The 22,555-nt window shown below is 49.6% G+C and overlaps 1 protein-coding gene across 2 annotated transcripts in view; it reads right to left on the bottom strand.

Annotated features, from left to right (window-relative positions):
- The window catches only part of LOC128344060 (H-2 class I histocompatibility antigen, Q9 alpha chain-like), a 50,992-nt gene extending 36,165 nt beyond the window's left edge, over positions 1–14,827 (bottom strand). Inside the window, exons 1-2 of one of the 2 annotated variants that reach the window (XM_053293493.1) lie at positions 14,671–14,827; positions 5,202–5,477 (exon numbers count right to left, since the gene is read on the bottom strand). In XM_053293493.1, the coding sequence (XP_053149468.1) occupies positions 5,202–5,477; positions 14,671–14,740 (346 nt within the window). In that variant the 5' untranslated portion in view covers positions 14,741–14,827. The remainder of the gene's footprint in view (positions 1–5,201; positions 5,478–14,670) is intronic. The other variant, XM_053293494.1, reaches the window with a different exon arrangement.
- Between the last annotated feature and the right edge of the window lie 7,728 nt (positions 14,828–22,555).

Genomic DNA, 22,555 nt, shown 5'->3' with positions numbered 1-22,555 from the left:
TCGAAAACTACAAATGTCAGTATGCTGGGGCTCATAAAATACCCAAATACTATGTGGAGGTGTACTTGGAAAACTAAACAGAAGTGCCTGTCTAATTCTCTACTATGCATTGTAGCATCACTATTACATAATTTTTAAAAATAAATGGAGAATTTGACTTTTCCCAGATACTTCGGCCTTGCAGAGGCCATTTGAGCATGTGTGGTGGCCATTTTGTTTCGGTAGCCATTAAAACTTTTTTTTTCCATTTAAAAAAATGGCGCCCCCCTTCAAGTGGCGCCCAGGGCACGTGCCCTGCCTGCCCTACCCAAGATACGCCCCTGCATGCCAGGAAGTCAAGCCCAGCGATGCGACTCACATGGGCAATGGCCAGGTAGGCAAGGAGGGCTAGTTGCAGTGCTGCCTGCCCTGCCCAATCCAGCCCGGCTTGGCATGCACAGTTATAGTGGGGCCTGCCCGGGTGGGTGAGAAGCAATGATTCCTCTAAGGCATGCGCGTGCTCTCACACATTTTTTTATGCCCGCTCAGTTAATTTTAGATCCCGCTCAGGTTGAATCAGGAAGGTCCCACTCTGAATGCATGTGTGGGCACACACTGCCTTGATACTTTTGCCCAAAAGAAAATTCATTCTGCACACAGATGAAAATAATGAGAGAGACCACTGGTGAGAAGGCTGCCAAGTGAGCAGACAGCCCAGCCGCTTCTGCTGCTGTGATGATGATGTGTTAGCATCACCACTGGTGAGGGGGGAGGGAGGACGAGTACAAGTCAAGGCAGCAGGAGCCACGGTCGATTCAAGCAAGCAGGCTCAGCAGCTGGCTACAAGGAGACGGAGGAAAGGGCGGTAGCATGTGGGGAGAACAGATGCAGCAGCCAGCAGAAGACTCTGAAGAAGATTTGCTGCCTGGCAAGCTGGTTCCTGCCACCTCGGGCACATTTCTCCCCCCGCCTTCTGAAGAGTTTCTTTTTCTGTGTTTCTTCCTCACCCCCCAGTCTTTGCTGGAGTGGAGGCGAGGGAGAAAGAGGGGAGAGTGGGAGCCTGGAAGGGCTGTTTCCATGAAAAATGTGGTATGTTTCTTTTTCAGAATTCCTTCTAAAAATCCACTTTCCCTGAGCATGTTCTGGTGTAAAAGGTAGTGCACTGCAGCTTATCTGGTGGCAGGGGCAGGCCCAAAAGGACGTCATATGCATACTGATGCCACACAGGCCTTTTTGGGATGCCTACTGCCCCAGCAGGAAACTGGAAGGGGCGTCAGAAAGCAGGGAGAGAGCAGGTAAGCACTTGCTCTCCTTTTTCTTACAAGGTCTCTTTTGAGTTTCCCTAAAGTTCCTAAACTGCACTTCAGGCACATCCCTACTTCATAAACCTCTTTGGCTCCTGAGAGGAAAGGCTTAGATGGACTCTCTTGCAAGCTCCAGCCACTTGGCAGTTTTTCACACTGTACTTTCACCACGAATCTCTCCTGGGCACTTTATAGATTACCTGCCCAATAGTGGTAAAATACTTCAGTTTGGGCAGACCACATTCAAAATGTAAATAAAGGCTGTTGTGCAAAGCTACCAGCAGGGGGAGCAGTCTTGCAAAAATGCCACAACTGGAAAATACAGCCTTTTTTACGCTGCACACGCAACGTTATAGCACTATATAATTACTACTACTATTACTACTACTACTACTACATTTATATCCACTACTACTACTACTACATTTATATCCCACTCTTCCTCCAAGGAGCCCAGAGCGGTGTACTACATACTTGAGTTTCTCTTTCACAACAACCCTGTGGGGTAGGTTAGGCTGAGAGAGAAGTGACTGGCCCAGAGTCACCCAGCTAGTTTCATGGCTGAATGGGGATTTGAACTCGGGTCTCCCCGGTCCTAGTCCAGCACTCTAACCACTGCACTACGCTGGCGATTAAATGTGAAACAAGGCATCGGAAATGTGAACGGCACCCTGCTGACCGCGTAGGAATTGCGGTGTCACAACACAGGAAGTAAGGAAGCACACTTAGCAGATACATCTTAGTGGATGTATCTTAGTGGATGTAAGGAAGCACACTTAGCAGACCCTGTTGTAGGGTCTAATCTGGAAAGCGCCCTGGGAGTGTGAGTGAGAGTGTGTGTGTGTTCACACATCGGCCAGATTTCCACTGAAGGCAGTTCAAGATCTTTGGGAGCACTTCATACATTATTTGGGGTTTCCCTTCCAAATTCAAGCTTTTCCCGATTTCTGTCTGGGTTTTTTAAATCCTGTAGTTTAGTGTGATTTTTTTCTGGATAAACTGGGAACAGCTGGCCACATTAACATAATAAAGAGCCCTCTAATGGGATTGCATTGAATGCCCCACCCGGAGGGATCCAGCTCCAAAATCCCTCTTTGCTGATCTGACTGTGCTGCTCAGAAGTAGAGAGCCGGGGCGGAGAGGCTGCAGCTGCTGAGCTGTCCAGATTGCTGCTGCTTCGCTTGCTTCACTTCAACTAGAGCAGGCCTGCTCAACTTAGGCACCCCACAGCTGTTTTCGGACTACAACTCCCATCATACCCAACCACAGTAGCCAATAGCCAGGGATTATGGGAGTTGTAGGCCAACATCAGCAGGAGGGCCAAGGTTGAGCAGGCCTGAACTAGAGAGAGAGGGCGCATAATGCCACGATGCTTATTTGAAGTGGCTTCTCTCATCGGATACTCCGAGAGCTGGAAGCCACTCCTGCTTCGAGTTCTGTAGGGAACTGTCATCCTTCTTGGTGACTTTTGGTGCTCCAGACAGACCGGGAGCACCGACCTTCCTTGCACCTCTTTCTGGTAGCCCCGTCTGCTGGCCAGTGCTTGCTTTCTCACCTCTTTTCATGCCCATTTTAAAGTGATCAGGAAAACAGACGGGAAAACAAGTTCTGATCAGCAGCTGGTGCTGCAAGAAATGGCACAAGGGGGAGGAGGTGCTCCCCATCTGACTGAAGGGCCAAAACTCACAGGGAGGGACGATGGTTTCTTCAGAACCCCACAAATGTATCTGGAGCCTGGGAGGGAGCCCATCCCCAAATAAGAAGGGAGCTTGAAAATAGACAGAATAAAGCACTGTAGGGGGTGAGTTAAAAGGGGGGGGGGTTGGGGGCAAATATTTATCATTAGCCAGCGTGGTGTAGTGGTTAGAGTGCTGGACCAGGACCGGGGAGACCCGAGTTCAAATCCCCATTCAGCCATGAAACTAGCTGGGTGACTTTGGGCCAGTCACTTCTCTCTCAGCCTAACCTACTTCACAGGGTTGTTGTGAAAGACAAACTCAAGTATGTAGTACACCACTCTGGGCTCCTTGGAGGAAGAGCAGGATATAAATGTAAAAATAAATAAATAAATAATAATAAAATGTTTATGTTCTTAATGAGGAAAGTTATCAAAGCAGTTTACACTGCAAAAGGTATGACAAAATGGCTGCCTGACCCCAAATGGCTCATTATTAAAACAAAAGCCCCAAAGGAGACAAGTAACAACCACTGGAGTGAGCCTATGCTGAGACAACTTGCTCTCCCTCAGCCACATATAAGGAAGCAACCAGTTTAAAAGTTAGCAACCCCTGCTAACCTGGCAAAGAGGCACCTTTTAAGTGTGGTGATTCTTTTTTTAGCAAGGGGAGAGTAACTGGCCCTCTCCACCCCCAGCACAGCAACCCTCCAGTGACTGTTGCTCATGTCTATCATGTTTCTTTTTAGATTGTGAGCCCTTTGTGGACAGGGAATAATCTTATTTATTTATTTCTTTGTGTAAACCGCCCTGAGCCATTTTTGGAAGGGTGGTATAGGAATTGAATGAATGAATGAATAAAAAGGAGCAACATAGGATGCTGACTTCTACCAAGTCACAGATCATTGGTCCATCTAACTCAGTACAGTCGACACAGACTGGCAGCAGCTTCTCCAAGGTTGCAGGCAGGAGTCTCTCTCAGCCCTATCTTGGAAATGCCAGAGAGGGAACTTGGAACCTTCTGCGTGCAAACATGTAGATGCTCTTCCCAGAGCGGCCCCATCCCCTAAGGGAAATATCTGACATCACACATGTAATATCCAATTCAAATGCAAACCAGGGTGGACTTTGCTTAGCAAAAAGGGACAATTCATGCTTGCTACCACAAGAACTAGATCTCCTCTTTTTAGCTGTTCCTCTAGGAGGAATAGATACCAGCTGCTATGAAGATATCCTAAAGTTGGTTTAATGTACACATGTGGTAAAAACAGCCAAAATAAAATCAATCCCTGTTCTGTACAATGGTTATTTCTGAAATTAATTGCATTCTACCTGTCCTTACTCCTTTCCATCCTATTTCTGTTCTTTGTTGCTGACAAGCTGGTTGAGGGGGAAAGAGAAGGAACAGCCTGGGCGGTACTGGTGGCAAACAGAGAGCCCACGGCAGATGGGGAGAGGTGGAGGTGGTGAGGCGATGGGGAAAGGCGGGGGTGTGGGGGAGCAGCAGCCACGGCAAGCGACAGTTTTAGGAAGCTGTGCGGAGGGCTTGGGGAATGTGCACACGCGCCCAGGCGTGCACCTTAGAGAGAAGGCTGATGGGGAGCACAGCAGAGGAAAACGCCGAGGCAGTAGGTGATGGGGCTGTTCTAGCCCAAGCATGCCCAACCCTCAGCCCTCTAGCTGTTGTACATCAACAACTCCCATAATTCCCAACCACAGGGGCCCAACAGTTAGTCAAGGATATTGGGAGTTGTAACTCAATACCTGCAGCAGAGTAGATACCCCTGCTCTAACCAGAGCACGGGCGGTGGTGGGGAAGAGAACATTGAGGAAGAAGGTGAGGATGTCATTGAGAAGGGTGCATGCCAGTTCCTCTCACTAAGTCCATGTCCATCGATTGGTACAGAGTCCTATTTAATGCATGGATTGACAGAGCTGGAGGTTGCCGGTGCTTAGGGCAGGAAAGGCCTCTTTACAGAACCCATGGCAAAAAGGAAGGCCACTCACACTGTAAAGATCTATGTGCTTAAAGTGTCCTTTAAGTAATCTGGAAGCTTAGTGGGGGCTCAAGTGCAATTAAGCGGTCCAGCTGAGAGTTGCTGATCTCCTTCAATAGAACTGCTAAGCATATGGATGGTTGCCATAAACATTTGCTTATCTGTATTTCTTGCAATATCGCAATGGCAATCACATGAATCCCCCCATATGCAGAGGAATTCATGGGCCCCGCTCCCTCCACTCACCTTTGCTCTGGTTGTAGCGATCCATTGCGATATTCAGATTCCCTCTGTACACTGGCTCAATGCTTTGCTCTCTGCGGGTCTCCCTGTCCCAGTACTGTGGATCCTCCTCTATCACCTTCTCTATCCAGGGGACTCGAGGCATCATCTTCCTGGTGTTGCTGTCATACTCAACAAAGAGCTGGTCATCAACGTAGGCCACCGTGATGTATTGGGGCAGCCCCTGGCCAGGCTCTGTCACTGCCATGGAGAAATACTTCATAGAATGAGAGGTGGAACCTGCAGAGTGAACAGAGAAGGGGGCAGACTTAGGGAGGGGGGCAGATCTGAAGCCTTGGAGCGTTCCTGCCATCCTGTTCCACCAGTCCCAATGAGGAGACTCTGCACATGTGGGGAGGGATGAGGGGGCTCTGTATAAGCAGAGAAGATGCCCCAGGCAAGGGAGAGAGATCCCCAGGAGGCCAAAGAAGAGAGAGGGGCAAAGCAAACTGGTATGTGGGGTGCAGGGAGAAAGAAGAGGCAAGGAAGTCTTGCGGGGGGAGAATGAGGGAGGGGGAACAAGGGCTAGAACGTGGAAAATAAAAGATATCAGGGATTTAATATCTGCAGACCACAATAGGGCAAAGGGATCAAGGAGAACTGTTTCCAAAGAAACAGATAGTTCTTGTAACAATCACTGTATAAATGGAAATCGTTGAAGTTATCCATTGTTTTCATCATATATCAAAAAGGACAGTTGCTCATTCTGCCAAGATCCTGTTAGATACACTCAAATTGGTTGTATTCCCCCACAACCCCAACCAAAATTTTGATCAAAACACAGCTGTGGAAACCTAGCTGGTATGGGGACTTTCCCTTCCTGTTGGAGCTTTCTGCTAAAAACAGGTTGTTACACAAGAGCCTGCACCCTTCTATGTCTGGTTTGGAACCAGAAGCCTGTAGTTACCACCATTTGCACTTGGATCCCACGGGACCACAAGATCTCCATTTTGGTTCACCTGTAGCTGACTCAAAGGGCAAGTCCCTTTGGCAAGAAACTCTTAGGTCAAGTTAAAAGTCCAAGACTGTAGCAGAACTTCCACGTGCTCATCACCCCCTGATTACTTCAGATGGGAATCTGGAGTAGACATGATTTAATCAAGGTGGTCTAGTCTTAGCACCACTGCATCCTGGTGTAACATATAGAGCTCCTTACGACTGGAGCGTGCACCCAATTCAGACACTCTTCCTCCTGAAGCAACTGCAACCAGGAAGAGCACCTGGAATGACAGGAGTTTTCAAAGGTATTGAGCAGAGCGGTTGGAAGGGAGCCCTAGTGAGTGCATTAAGAACCCTACTGAGGTGCCCCTAAGGAACCTCGTAAGGTGAGAATAGAGTAAAGAGAGCTGAGAGTAAATGGAGAGGACAGCTGGTCTTGTGGTAGCAAGCATGACTTGTCCCCTTAGCTAAGCAGGATCTGCCCTGGTTGTATATGAATGGGAGACTTGATGTGTGAGCACTGCAAGATATTCCCCACAGGGAATGGAGCCGCTCTGGGAAGAGCAGAAGGTTTCTAATTCCCTCCCTGGCTTCTCCAAGATAGGGCTCAGAGAGATTCCTGCCTGCAACCTTAGAGAAGCCGTTGCCAGTCTGTGAAGACAATCCTGAGCTAGATGGACCAATGGTCTGACTCGGTATATGGCAGCTTCCTATGTTCCTAAAGAGGGAGAATCTGGGGAAGACCATGTGAGCACTGAGGCGAGGGCTGAAGTTTGACGTCTCAGTGTACTAGCTCGTATTTTAAGTTCCAACCAGATTGTAAGAAAGCCAGTACTTCGGGGACCCCTGCAGTCAACAGAGATACATGTTTCTGGCACACCCACCCCAAGAAAACTGACCAAGTAGACTGGTAAATTCTACTGGTGGATGATCTTCTAGAAACTAGGATAGTATGCTGTACTTCCAGTGAGTATCCCGCTTGAGCGAGGGCCGAGCGCTCAACCTCCACGTGGAGATCTGGAGCCACTAAGGGGCTGGGTGGAGACCTGTGACAGAAGGTCTTGTCGTGGAGGAAGATGCCAAGGGGGCTGAATTGAGAGATTCAGTAGGTCGGAAAACCATGGCCTCTGGGGCCAATAAGGTGCGATGATGATCAGGTCTGAGCTTTCTAACAGCACTTTTTGAATGACTCTCCAAATAATGGCCCTCAGGGGAAATGCATCTAGAAGGCTGGAGAGGAGGGGGAGTGTGGTGCCACTAATGGATCTATAGCTTCCACCCAGGGGGACTGAAACCTTGTGAAGAAGCGTGGAAGTCTATGGTTGCTTGCTGATGCAAATAGGTCCCTATCAATGACTACTAGTCTGGTGGCACCAGTTTTCCCTCTAAGGCGTGCTCACGTGTCCGCACTCACAAATTTTTTGATGTCCGCTCAGTTAATTTTAGATATCGCTCAGGTTGAATCAGGAAGGCCCCATAATAGCTTCTTTCCTCCCAACAGAACATATCTCCTCCTTCGGAGATCAGAGACCCACAACCAAATAACCTGGTTGGCATCCCCAGTGGCAGCAACACACAATGGGGTCTTCCAGACCACAACAGATGATTCCCCTCCACCCTCAATTACCAAATGTGTAAACAATGACTCTGTTCTGGTCAGGGGGAGACTCACCCTGGTGGGCCTCCACTCCTGACCGCTGAGTGCTGGACACAATCCAAATGGCTATGCATTAGGGTTTGAGACACCTCCCCCTGACCCATCCTCAGAAACTGATCCAAACAACTATAGATGTATCTGGCTATTCTTCATCTGCTGGAGATCAAGGCAATGGAACCAGTACCATCAACAGAATTATGGCAAGGCATATTCTCCATATTGTTTTTGGTGCCCAAGAAAGATGGGTCCTGGGGTGTGGTCCTAGACCTCAAGCATCTGAACCTGTTCATAAAAAAAAGCCATTCCACATGGAATCTCTGCGATCCATCAAGGAGGTTGTGTAATCCCAGGAATTCCTTACCTCCATAGACCTCTCAGATGCCTACGTACACATCCCGATACGCACTCACTACCACAGATTCGCTTGCAATAATCCCCAGTTCAATACAGGGCAATGCCTTTTGGCCTCTCACTGGCCCTATGGGTGTTTTCAAAGGTGATGGTGACCCTTGTGGTACGCTTACATTTGCAAGCCATTCATATCCACCCCTATTTAGTCGATATGCTCATCAGATCTCAGACACATCAACAGGCCTACATGGAGATTCAACAGACCACACAACCGCTCCTGAACCATGGATTCGTCATCCATGATCAGAAAGGTCATTTGTTGCCTCTCCCAGTCCCTTCAACACTTTGGAGCCCTCATCAACACTCAGAATGTGACAGTGTCTCTACCTTCCGAGCACAAAGACAAGTTGAGATCACTAATTCATCCTCTCCTGTGTCAACAGACGGCAGACCTGATACTCCTGGCGCAGATCCTAGGCCTTGGGCCCGATCCAACAGGGCTGTTCTTAGAAGTTCTAAAAAGCCAAATTAAAGACGGCTCACTACTTTGAATGGAAGACAACCATGTTCAACCACAGGAGAGACTGCTTTGATCTCACACACTTCAAACTCAACAAGTCTGTGGCTTTCTGCAATCTCTCCAATCCCTCCCTTCAGTTCAACTTCGTTTCAAGGATGATCAAATGAGGGCAGGAGGGAACTTCTGCAAGATTATTAACTGCAACTGGGACAGCATATCACGACACTGCTTTGTCAGCTGCACTGGCTCCCAGTCCATTCCCAGGCCCAATTCAAGGCGCTGGTTTTAACCTTTAAAGCCCTAAATGGCTTGGGACCGGGTTACCTGAGAGTGCACCTTGCCCCATATGTCCCTACCTGTACCGTAGGATCTTCATCAGAGACCCTGCTCTCCCTGGGTGCCCCTGCCAAATGAGGTGAAGTGGTTGGTTACCAGAGAGAAGACCCTTTTGGTGGTTGCACCCTGTTTATGAAATAGCCTCACCAGTGAGGTTCTCCACATCCCGTTGAACCGCATTTGCCATTTTGTCACCCACTCAACCCAGTTTGGAGAGATCCTTTTGGAGCGCCTCACAATCCATTTATAGATTTCACTACCCAAAAGAGTTTGGTATCATCTGCAAATTTGGCCACCTCGCTACTTACCTCTACTTCTAGATCATTTAAGAATACATTTAAAAGCCCTGGTACCAGTACAGATCCCCGGAGAACCCCACTTCTTACTTCCCTCCTTTGTGAAAACTCTCCATTTATACTGACCCTCTGTTTCCTGTCCTTCAACCAGTTAGCAATCCACACATGTACTTGCCCCCTTATCCCATGACTTCTATGTTTTTTCAGGAGTCTTTGATGAGGAACTTTGTCGAAAGCTTTTTGGAAGTCCAGGTATACTATGTCAACTGGATCACCTTGATCCACACACTTGTTGACACTCTCAAAGAACTCCAAAAGTTTTGTGAGGCAAGATTTCCCTTTGCAGAAGCCATGCTGGTTCTCTCCCAGCGGGGCCTGTTCTTCTATGTGCTTTACATTTTATCCTTGAGGATGCTTTCCATCAAATGGCCTTGAACAGACGTTAAGCTAACCAGCCTGTAATTTCCCAGATCGCCCCTGGATCCCTTTTTGAAAACTGGTGTTACACTGGCTATTTTCCAGTCCTCCAGCACAGACCCTGATTGCAGGGATAAGTTATATATTTTAACAAGGAGGTCAGCAATTTCATATTTGAGTTCTTTGAGGACTCTAGGATGGACGCCATCTGGCCCTGGCGATTTCTAGTTTTCAGTTTTTCTAGTTTAGAACATCAACTCTTGCCACTCCTATCTGATTCAGTTCTTTAGCCTCCATCCCCAAAAAGTCTGGTTCAGGAACAGGTATATGCTCAGTATCCTCTGCAGTGAAGATGGACGCAAAGAACTCATTTAGCTTCTCTGCAACCTCCATATCCTCCTTAATAATCCCTTTCACTCCCTCATTGTCTAATGGTCCAACCGCCACCCTGGCACGTTTCCTGCATCTGATGTATTTAAAGAAGTTTTTGTTATTCCCCTTGATGTTTTTAGCTAAATGCTCCTCAAACTCTCTTTTCGCCTCCCTTAATGTCACCTTGCATTTCTTTTGCCAGAGTTTGTGTTCCTTTCTGTTCTCCTCATTTGGACAGGCCTTCCAATTTCAGAAGGAAGTTTTCTTCCCTTTTATGGCTTCCTTGACAGTACCTGTTAGCCATGCTGGCCTCCTCCTGAACTTAGTGATACCTTTCCTCCTTTGGGGTATACAATCTAACTGGGCTTCTAGTGTTGTGGTTTTAAGTAAACTCCATGCATTCTGGAGTGAAGTGACTCTCCTGATTTTCCCTTTCAGCTTTCTTTTAACCATACTACTCATTTTGGAGAAATTTCCTCTTCTGAAATTCAAAATGTCTGTGTTAGACTTCCTTGGTGATTCTCTCCCCACATGTATGCTGAATTTGATCACACTATGGTCACTGTTCCCTAAAGGGTTGATGACACTGACATCACGCACCAGGTCCTGGGTGCCACTCAGGATGAAGTCCAAGGTCACCTTCTCTCTGGTTGGTTCCAAAACCAACTGTTCTAGGCACAGTCATTCAGTGTATCAGGAAATCTATCTTTGTCATAACCTGACTGTGAATTTACCCAGTCTATGTGTGGGTAATTGAAGTCACCGATTATTACAGCACTGCCTCTCCTTGACGCCTCCCTGATTTCCTCCTGCAACTCCCAGTCACTGTCAGAATTTTGATCCGGAGGGCGATAGCACGTCCCCAGTAGCACATTTCCTTTCAGGCGTATTGTCACCCACAGGGTTTCTGTGGAGGACTCTGGACCACCTAGGTTTTCTAGCTTGTTAGATTCTATCCCTTCTTTAACATATAGTGCTACTCCACCTCCAAGGCGGAGGTGCTTATTATCTATAAAACCCTTAACAGCTTGGGTCCAGGCTATTTAAGAGAGTGCCTCCTTTGCCATGAACCCTCTCACCTTTTATGATCTTCTAGAGAGGTCCAGTTATGGTTGCCACCGGCTCGTCTGGTGGCGACTCGGGACCGTGCTTTCTCTGTGGCTGCCCCACGGCCTTGGAATGCGCTCCCTGCTGAGATAAGAGCATCTCCTTCTCTGTTTGTTTTCAGGAAGACCCTCAAGACTTTCCTGTTCTCACAAGCTTCTAATTAGAATTTTAATAATTTGTTTTATATTGTTTTTATTGTGTTTTATGTATTTTAACCTGTGATTTTTAATACTAAAATTTGTACACCGCCTATATCAGGCAGTATAAAAATATGATAGATAAATAAATAAATATGTACCACTGTTTTAAAGTCATTTGCCTCCAGAAATGGACGTAGCTAGTGTATCAGCCAAAGCTGATCAAAAGCACACCTGGCCACTGCCTCAACCTGAGAAACTAGGGAGAGTTTGGGATCCAGGAGCAGCCTGGATTCTTTATCTGGCAATGGGGTTTCCCCTTGTGTTGTGAGGACTCCAATGCCATCTACACACCCCAGGGATAGGTGGGATAGTTGCTCATAGGAACCAACGTGGACATCCGGGAATTTAGTAGAGCAGTGACTGAGCAGCAAGTGTGTGTGTGGGGGGGAGGGGCTGGGACTGGAATTACAGCATTGGGGGAGGGGGCCTTATTCTTCTACCCACACATAGGGGGCCTGATCTAGATCAGGACTGCAGCAGGGGCAAAGGGCTGAAATTCCTCTCCCCCAGTGCTGCAGTTCCAATCTGAATCCCCCTCCTTGCTCTTTAGAAGAATAGAATTGTGCAAGGCAAGTCACATGCTTAATGCAAATGCAGTTTGCCCTCTGATGCCCATCATGTCACTAGAGGCAAGGACAGAGGCCATTTGGCCAGTCTGAACATCAGCCAGATTTTGAACATAAGCCCTGCCTGGCTGGTGTCTGTATCAGTAACCCCCCACTCTCACTGTTCCTTGCAGTGGCATCTGTCTCATGCAGCCCAAGCCTCATCTCAAAAGCCACACTAAAAGCAGCTCAGTGGTTGGAATTAAAGGCTTCTTCAACCCACAAGCCAGGCCGCTTTGATCAAACACACACACACACTCAGCCCTCCTATTCAGAAGGTCTGTGGCTTTCTGAGATCTCTTACTCCTCCCTCCAGCTCAATCTCCTTTCAGGGAAGATCAGATGAGGGAGCTTGAAACCACTTCCAAGACCTTTGTCCAGATCAACGCTACTGGTGACTCTCCCTCCAGTTCAAACCACAAGCCCTGAGCAAGCCTCCCCTGGTTGCATCGGATCTGGACTAGAAGCAGCCGGGGAAGTTCTCCTTTGTGGGCACGATCCAAAGAACCACCAAAGTGCCCCATGCCAGGAAACGCAAGACAGCACAAGGGCACTCACATCACGCACTTCGCGTCTTAACTGGCCTTGGGTCTTTTTCCATGATGAAGCTGAAGGAGGCATCTGGGCGGGGGGAGGGGGCGGTTCACAGCTGGCCCCTATCGCGATTTTGGCTGACATGAGTCGGTGTAACTGGCTTGCCAGGGCTGCTGTGCACAGGAAAACCGGACCTGAAGGGGCTGCACAACAGGGCACTGGCACAACCACTCACAGCAGCGCACAGGCGCTTGCGTCCTGCGGCTTCCATGGTTGCTCAATTCTTTTGTGTGACATCCAGCCTGAACAAGAGGCCTGGAGGATTCAGACATGTGCTGCTGGCTACTTTGCAAAGGGTTAATTGGACCCAACGAAAGCTACAACCCTGCTTTGTCCTTTGAAGAGACATTCTCTCTTGCCTTCCCCGAGTCTATTGGGGAGGCAGACAGATAAGTGGGGAGAGTGAGATGGCACTTGGAGAGGCTGGAGGGGTCCATGTGCCTCAGGAGGGGGATGCAGCACAGGCAGCCCTAAAGGGGGCAAAGAAAGGGCTGCTGCCTCCAAGCTCCAGTGGCCTTCAGGGCAAACCAGAAGTTGCAATGATAAAATAGTGCCCTCTGGTGTCAGAAGGGAACATGGCTGCAGATTCCTCATTCTCAGCTGATTTCCCAGAAGAGGCAAGGCATGGCCATGGAATTAAAGGACCAGATTGATTGTTCTTCATCTGGCAGTGGGGCTTCCTCATATCTTGTGCCGACTCTCCCCCCATCCCTGCCCCCCAGGGATAAGTTGCTTGTGGGGACTAATGTAGACATCCAGGACTAGAGTGGAGCAGGGACTGAGCAGCCGGGGGGGGGGCTGGGACCAGGACTACAGCCTTGGTGGAGAGGGGCTGAATCTTCTTCTCCCCACACAGGGGGGTGTGCCGCCCCTGCCTCCCTCAAAGCAGACACCTCCCTCAAAGGCAGTAGGGGAAGTTGTCCTCTGTGGCCAGGAGGACCCACAGAACCACAAAGGTCCTTCCTTCCATGTGCCCCAGATCAGAAAAGCCAGGATGAAGCAGTTCCTCCCACCCCGAGGATTTCCAAAGCCTTCCCCACTGCTCCCTGTTCTCGACAACAAACCAATCGTGGGGCCGGGCAAGGAGGCTTCCTCAGGTAGCAGATTGACTGAAGCCCCAACGGACCCACCAACAGCACCACCATGTGGTCTGAATTAAATTGCAGCTTCTTCCTCCCCACTCAGTCTGAGGTGTCTACAATGCTGTGCCCGGTGCTGGGCAGAGAGAAGGCAAAAGAGACCCTAGAAGTAGAACTGCTTACCAACTGCACACTGGAGAGGAACACAGAAGCCTTTGTGGGAAGGGGAAGGACATCTGAGGGAGCCAAAGGTCTGCAGGACTGATGCACTCTGCTGGGGGGCGGAGGGAGAGGTTGTCTCTTCAGCCAGGCAAACATGCAGCCCAGGAGAGAAAGAGGCATTCCCCACCCCCACCCACCACACACTCCTCTGGCATCCCAATGCCAGGCCAACTTTTTTGTGTGCGTGAATCACACACACACACACACACACACCCCATATACGCAGCATTTTCAGCAGGGCAAGTTTGCCGAGAGGCAGACAGAAGAAGGTACAGGCTTCAGAATCAGAGAAGAAGGAAAACATGATGAGAAATTGCCAAAGAGATTCCACCGAGATTTAGCACTCGGCTCAGAGATCCCACATAACATCACGGGGAATCCTGTGATCCATTCCTGTTATCGCCAATTATACCGGTAAGGACTAAAGAGCGTTTGGGGGGAGAGGAGGAGAATTTGTTTTTATTTGCTAGACCCTCCTCGAGTTAAGTTCTGTACCGGACAGAACAAGAGGTGAGGTCCCTGCCCCAGAGCACTTACTAAAACATACAGGCTACCTAATAGGGATTCACAAAGGGAGAGCTCGGGGGGCGCTGCTTCCAAAACCTTTCCCCACCCCTCGCCTTACTGCAGGCCGGGGGAACCGATTGCATCGAAGACTCTGCTTCTCCCACCCCGAACCCAGGTTCAAATTCTGCCCCCCGCGAGCAAACGGGGGAGCTTCGCCGCAGAAATACTCACCGAGGCAGGACCCCAGCAGCAGAAGGGCAGCCGCCCCCAGGAGCAACAGCGGCCCCCGAGGGAAACCCATCCTGAACTCAAGTCCGATCACCTCACTGTCTTCTCGAGAGTCGCAAGACTCAACAACCCACAAATCCGGACTCCGGAGCGAAAGAAGGACACACCCCAGGAATGCGGACTAAAAGCCACGATTGGCTGAGGAGGAAATATTCGACCAGTAGGAATATCCCACTCGGATTACGTCAGTGGTTGCCGGGCAAACCCGTCGCCGGCAGGCTAGGCGGCTGGAAAGGGAAAGAGAAAGTTTGTGCTCCCACTTCCTTTCGGGAATCCCCTTCGGGCGGCGGGTGACTCGGCTGTGGAAATGGGGGAGAATAAAGGGAGGGAGGAGGAAATGGGGTGAGATCAGGGGGGCGCTCGCTCGGAGGGTCTCGGGGCGGGCCAGCGCTCCACATGAATGAGTGACGGAGCTCAAATGCTGCTTCTTAGTGAGAGAATCAGGCAGCCCTGCAGGCAGCAGCAAGTAAAGGAGAGACGCGGGGGCTGCGTGGCGGCTGTTCTCCTCCCGCTACAGCGCCTGGCAGCAGCGCCTGTTTGCTGGCATGAAGTCCGTGTGTTAAATAGCAAGAGCCAGACGAACTTGACTTCAACTGTATTCCTTCAAGCAGGTGAATCCAAAATGCATCTTTGAGCATGCAGGAGGTGGAAGGGCTTCTGCCCCCTGGAGAAGTAATCCATGGATGGGCGAGTTTCATTTTGTCTTGGAAAAAGGGATTCCTCTGTCTTCCTTGTGCTAGCAGGAAGCCCTCCTTTGAGCCTCCTCCGGGCCCTCCTGGGGATGTTGCAACCAGCAGAGGGCGCTGCCCATCGTGAAAGGGAGGAGAGGGACGATTCCTTTCTTTCTTTCTCTCAAAGATCACGCCGGGCAACTTTCCTAAAACGCAAAGTCCTAGTGATAATATATCCTTATTATTAAAATGTTATAAAAAACATTATAACCACTTAAATAGCCCAACAATGTAAACAAAGAGCCAAGCATGCTCTTTTTTTTTTGTATTTTAGCCGCTTTGAGTGCAACCTTGCAGAAAAGCAGCGTAAATGTGTGAAATAATAAGAAATATTGCATCTTCTCAAAAATCACCTGACAAATTCCTAATGGGCCGAACAAAAGGTCAGTTTTAAAAAAGAAATGCCTTATAATCCTTTTTGAAAGCAAATAAAGAGCTACAACAGTGCCTTACCTTTTACGGAGCCAAACATCAAGGCCTTGCTGCAGATGAAATGTTGCATAAGGAGTTGTCGGTTTTTAGGCCTTGGCTTTTCACATCTTATATTTCATTTTAATGAAATATTATCAGTAGGACTACTCAGAAGTAATTCAGTCTGACTTTCAGCCAGTGCTGGCAGAATGGTCTCCATTTATTAATTTTTATACAAATGGAACTCATACCAATTGCTTGATGTTCAATGTGTGAAATTCAGTTTAAAAGTTGGAAATCCACACTATACTTAGCAGATTCTTTTTGATGATGTAACCAATTCAAGATTCTTAGTTGCACCCCCAGCAAGATTTCCTACTGGGAAACTTTAAAACACCACCTATTTCCAACAGATTACGGGTGATGGCAGTTCTGTTGTGGGTGCTGCTGAAGGCCTTTCCAGCCTGACCATGTTGTTTCTGGGGCAAAATAGGGCAAGGCCTGGCAGGGGGCAAAGGCTGCTCTGGAAATGAACCGGGGTGTGTGTGAGAGAAATGCTGCTGTATTCAGGCCTCTGGAAATCTCTGAGGCATGGCATGAAGCAGACTGGAATTCATTGGGTTAAAAGGGAGGGGCACGGCAGCCTGCCCTTATCACTGGCGACTAGGGATGTGCCCGGAACCGTTCCTCCGTGTTTCGGAGGTGGTGGGGGAGGGTGCACACAGCCCTCTCGCCGCTTTCCCCCCGCCAGCGCTCGTTACTTTAAAAAACCTTCGGGGCGCAGCATACCTCCCTGCTGCCCTGTTGTCGTCATCCTGTCATGTGCGCGTAAGCCCGTCTGTCATGCACGTGCATGCATGCGACAGGCGCACATGCGCCTGATACTTCCAGCCGAGGATGGCAATGGGGCGACAGGGAGGTACGCTGATACCCCAAGGGACTTTGATACAACGGAGCGCTGGCGGGGGAAGTGCGGTGGGAGGGGTAAGTGCACCCACCCCCACCCTTAAAGGAGAACCCCCACTGCCTGTGAAAGCCGAAATGGCCCCGGTGGCCAAAAAGTTTCGGAGGCTTCTATAATGGCCTCCAAAACGTTTCGGGCACAAACCTACTGGCGCCCACAGAACTCTGTGTTTGTCTTTGGTAGAATACAGGAAGGGTTGACCATTGCCTCCTTCCACACAGTATGAGATGATGCCTTTCAGCATCTTCCTGTATCACTGCTGCCCAATATAGTACCAGCGGGGATTCGAACCGGCAACTTCTTGCTCGATCGTCAAGCATTTCTCCGCTGAGCCATTAGTTTACAAGTTATGTTTCAATTTTGATGTATCTTTGCTGTGAATTTTCATTGTATGTCTCTTTTGCTGCTCATTGCCATTCGACATGCCTCAAGTCTTTGAATAAACCATTTAAACTTTAAAAGGTTGTGGTCATTTGGGTTTTGGAGTTTGGTCATATGCAAAGCCTCCTGATGCCAATAAAAGAACTGGATTTTCAAGAGGCACCTGCCTCTTGCCTCTGAGGCTGGAGGTGGCCTATAGCCTCAGACTAGTAGCCATTGATAGACCAGTCCTCCATGAATTTATCCTCATAACCACCCTGTGCGGTAGGTTAGGCTGAGAGAGAAGTGACTGGCCCAGAGTCACCCAGCTAGTTTCATGGCTGAATGGGGATTTGAACTCGGGTCTCCCCCATCTTAGTTCAACGCTCTAATCACTACACCACACTGTAAAGCAGAAACTGGCTCAGAGGTCAGAAATGACCTCTGGTCCCAGTTACTGGAAAAGTCTTGCAAAATGTCCCCCCTCCCTTTCAGAGTGGAAGGATGCAACCGGACAATGATTAGACTTCAGGGCGCTTTCCAGATTAGACCCTGCAATGGGGTAATGACGTATCTCTGAAGAGGTCCTTTGCCTGCCTCTGTCTGGAATGCAGGAAAGTGGTGTGGCCCATCACAGCAACTGAACTCACAAGAGTGTAAGAATACACAAGAGGTATATATGTATTCAAATATGCATTAGCAGCAGAAACATTTCAACACACCACTTAATATATTCCCATCCCACATATTTCTTTCCCCACTCCCCTCTCTGTCTGTAAAGCTCTGTCTCTCTGTCTCATAAATGAATAAATCGAATAAATACAAAAATAAAGCACCCAGCACAGGTTATAATCGCCCTCGGCTGCCCAGTGCAGTGCGGGCCAGTGGCTATCGCACCACAGATTAAGGAGGATTGGGGGGTCGCCAGGGGGAGTGCAGGCCCTAGACCTCCCCCTGAAATCCAGAGGTCAGAGTGCAACTGTGAGCATCTCTGAGAAAGTACAGAGGATTTTCCACCGGCGGGGAACTCATTATATTGGAAAGAAGACTCAAAGGTGCTGCTGGGCAAAGTGTATCTGAGCTTTTCCCTTAGTGCTGAGCCTGGGTGGATTAACACAGAGGCAGAGGAGGCATCTGCCTACGGTGGCAAAATTTGAGGAGCAGCTCCTCCAATGTTGCCCTGCCTCTGTCTCTGAGGGCGGCAGCAGGGGGCGAGAGGGAAGTTCCACCCCCACTTCAATGGTTTAAGAAGCCACCACAGCAGTAGCTGGTGTGGGGAGAGGGGCGACTGGATGAGGGAAAAGTTCCCCCTTGTGCTCCCTAAAAGATCACAGCTGGCGGCATCGTGATGGGGTGTGATGGCAGCGGCAGGCTGCAGGGAGGGTGGGGGGCGAGGAGGGGAGCGTGCTCCGTTTTACCTCTCCAGGCCTGCCCCAGACTGTGCGGGCGGCAAGCTCTGCTGGTCCTGGGACGTGGGGGGCTGCCCCTCTGGGCCATCCCGGCTGCCAAGCTCACTGCCCAGCTGGCTTTCTGTAGCGGCATGAGGGGTCTCCTCATGGCCGAAGAAGGTGCTGCCAAGAGGGCCAGGCTGGCTCCACTCTTCACACCCGTTCCCCAAGCCAGTGGGGTCCTCTCTCTCTCTCTCTCTGTCCAACAGTGTCCATGGGGTGCCCACTTCCTGGCCCAAATGGGGGAGCCGGAAACAGGCTGCAGTTGATAGCAGAGCCTCAGCCTGTGTATGCATTCACTGCGGAGGAGGCAGGAGCTGAGCTGGCCACTGTCTGCACAGTCAGCAGTGGGCTAATTTAGGGGTAAAAAGAGGTGGCACTCTCCCCTCCTCGCCCCCCACCCCCTTCAGCCAGCCGCCGCTGGCAGTGGCGATCTTTTAGGTGCAAAAAGGGGAACTTTCCCCTCACCCGGTCGCACCCCTTTCCCACAGCAGCTACTGCCATGGTGGCTTTTTATAAAACTGAAGTAAAGGGGGAGGACTTTTCTCCCGCCTCCCAGGGTACTCCTGCTACTGCACAACAGGTTTTTTTTTTGTTTTTTTTAAGGGTGGCAAAAGCCTTTCTGCCTATAGAAGGAAAAAAGGTTAATTTGCCCCTGGTGCTGAGTTCTTTCTTTCTTTTTAAGAAATGGTGCTAAGAACACTTTCTGAGAATGTTCAGTACATCTTTCCCCTCCCCCTGACAAAAGCCTCTTTTAAAAAGAGAGCAGTGTAGAGACAGAGTTTCTCTGAGCATGTACAGAGTGCACATTTGGTTTGCTCGGTAGGGATCACCTGTTCGCTTGGCAGGAGGGATGCATGCCTACTTTCCATCCTGTGGCCCACATTTGAGGCTTTCCCAGCGATTGCTATTTAATTGCTCCTCCTGTTAGTCAATTAGCTTTCGGATGGGAACATTCATTCGTAAACTTTTAATAAACTCCGAACTGTGACTGGTTGGCTTGTATGTGACTTATGTGTGTGTGTGTCCAGTTTGTGTGGCATGATTGTAATCATGCCAGCTAAAGAACCGCCTGGGCAGCCCCTTCCAGCAGCAGGACGAGGCCATTTTGCATTTCTGTTTTCTTCTCAGCCTGCCTGCCGTCGGGCACAAAATGGCTGCCGGTTCCAGGAAGCCAGAGAGAGCTGCCCTGCCCCCATCAGGACACGCCCCCTTCAGATCTCAGCTTCGTGATGGGTGAGACCAGCCCAAAGAGACAGAAACCAAAAGCTTAGCAACATTACGGTACACTGCTGATGCTTCTTGGTGGGGAAACGAAAGAACAAAGCCCACCACCAGTGAGCCTGCGCAGGGAGAAAACACGGCTGTTCCCTGCTTGCTGCTTGCTGGATGCCCACCCGGGTGCGCGGGAGATGTTGCCAGTCAGGCGGCTACAGGACAATAGAGGAGCATCTTCTTCTCTCTCTAGGAAACCTTTCCTAGTGAGTCACTGAGCAGGGGATGAGATCATTTCTGCATCATTAGGATGCAGCGAGGAGCCAGCGTGGTGTAGTGGCTAGAGTGCTGGACTAGGACTGGGGAGACCCGAGTTCAAATCCCCATTCAGCCTTGATACTAGCTGGGTGACTCTGGGCCAGTCACTTCTCTTTCAGCCTAACCTACTTCACAGGGTTGTTGTGAGGAGAAACTTAAGTATGTAGTTCACCGCTCTGGGCTCCTTGGAGGAAGAGTGGGATATAAATGCAAACTAATCATCATTATCATTATCATCATCATTAGCCGAAGTATGAGACCGAAGATTTCAGTGGTTTGTGGCGTGACAGAGCGAGGCTGCTGTGACCAGTGTTCCCTCTAACAGGCAGGCTCAGACTGGCCCACAGGGCAACGGGGCATATTTCCGGTATGCCCCATCCGTGGGGCACCCCATTGCACTCGGCAGCAGTGAATACTCCCACCCCCAATTACCCATTCTGCTCAAAAGCCGGCACCCTCCCCACATACATTCCACCGCCCTCTCGGTGCCTCCAGTCCGGCCCTGCTTAGGATGCCCAGATGTTGTTGACTACAACTCCCAGAATCCCCAGCTTCAATGGCCGTTCCTTGGGGATTATGGGAGTTGTAGTCAAAAAAATCTGGGCATCCCTGTTAGAGGGAATACTGGCTGTGACGTCATGTCAACAACGCCGCCCCAGGAGAACCAGCAGTCCCCAGGAGAGAATCTCTGGCAGCCGATGTAAGGTTGCCTCTTCTTGCAACTCCGAAGAAGGCAGTCAAGAGCTCGTGGCATCAGTCAGACACTGACTCCAAGTATTAAAGCATCATAAGAGGGTGCTGTGCTTCAGATAAAGGAAAGAACCTGCACACTGATCTGCAAGATGTTCTGTCTGCCATTTATCTCGACCTAGAATATTTAATAGAGGGGAAGCATCGCTTTCCTCTAATTTGGTGCCCCTTCAAGCTCGGTGCCCTTGGTGACCGCCTAGTTCGCCTCTCTGGCTGGGCAGACCACAAGAGTGGGAGGAATTCCTCCAAACTGGAAACTTGGCAGCATTATTGCAGAGGAGTGTTGTGTTCATTGGGGAGGACTCTGTGGGGAAGAGCAGTGGCGTCTGCAAGCACCTTTGGCAGGGAGGGGGAGGGGAAATGGGCCCGCTTGATCAGGGTCTGGGTTCTAAAGGAGCCTGGACCCCTCCCTTGACTGTTCTTATGGCTATCAGTCACCTTTGACATCATCTAACATGATGCCACTTTGGCATGACTTGAATGTTTGAACGGCACAAATGATCTTTGGAGTCCTTTGTGCTTTTGCAGGGTGCAGGGAGGCAACTACAGGTTTTGTGTCTGGTGGTTGTTGGTGGCACATTTAAAAACGAAACAAAACCCTGTCCCTCTCACGTGGCTTGTATTGCCAAGGGAGGTCTGGAGCAGGGGTGTTGCTATAATAATTGAGCGGGTGAGTTCAAAGAACCTGGGGCCCCCACCCCGCTCCAGCCCTCCCTGCTTTCTTCATTATCTCCCTCACTCCAAGGGGCCTCCTCTCCCCTAGCTAGGCCCCTGGTCTGGTGGTCTACACCCCAGTGGTGGCCTTGAAAGAAGGAAGACAAAGTGGCTTTGCTTTTCGCTAGTCGGGGATCCTTTTCTAATCGGCAGTTGTTCTTTTTGGATTAAGAAAGATGGAGGCACTTGGACAGATTGGAGTCCAGACATCTGCAGAGTTGTCCGAGATCTTCACGTATGGAGCGCGGGCTCCATCTGTTGGCTGTAAGTAGAATTGCAGCCATGGGATCGACGGGGAGGTGGAGACACGGCAGGAATCCCCTTTTCAAAAGCGAAAGTTACCAGTTCGAGCTCTTGGTTAGGACAAGATTTTTTTTATAGGACAAGATTTTTTTTATTGAACCAACAAACTACCAAAGCATACAGTACGTTGCCAAAGCACAATTATATACAAAGTGGTTGTTTGTACATGATATATCTACAAAGATTTACACACAAGGATTTGGAAACACACAAGGTTATGAAGTATATGCAGGTAGTACTGTAACTTGGGGATGGGCACATCAAGGTAGTCAGGGGGCACATCACAAGGCACATCAGGGAGTCGGGGGGGTTACCTCCAACGTCCATTTCCACAATTTGTCCCATTGCTGTTTAGAAGAGATACTCTTGTCTTTTTGCACATAACCATACAAACTTTTCCAGAAGAGATTTACTGTCTCATCTGCGTGAACCTCTTGGTCGCGTCTTCCCTCCCTATTCCTATGCACGAGCATTGCATACATGACATACAGGTTTACTAACCTGATTACGAGAAGGGGAACGTTCCAATTCCCTAGTATGGGGGCACCCGTTCCGTCCCGTTTCCTTGAAGGTTTCTTTCCGGGACCTCGAAAGGAGGTTCTATCGCTCAAACC

The sequence above is a fragment of the Hemicordylus capensis genome, chromosome 2, assembly GCF_027244095.1.
Source record: "Hemicordylus capensis ecotype Gifberg chromosome 2, rHemCap1.1.pri, whole genome shotgun sequence".
Classification (NCBI taxonomy): domain Eukaryota; kingdom Metazoa; phylum Chordata; class Lepidosauria; order Squamata; family Cordylidae; genus Hemicordylus; species Hemicordylus capensis.
Note: the sequence above shows the minus strand (reverse complement) of the source record. Positions and strands in the feature narration are given on the sequence as shown.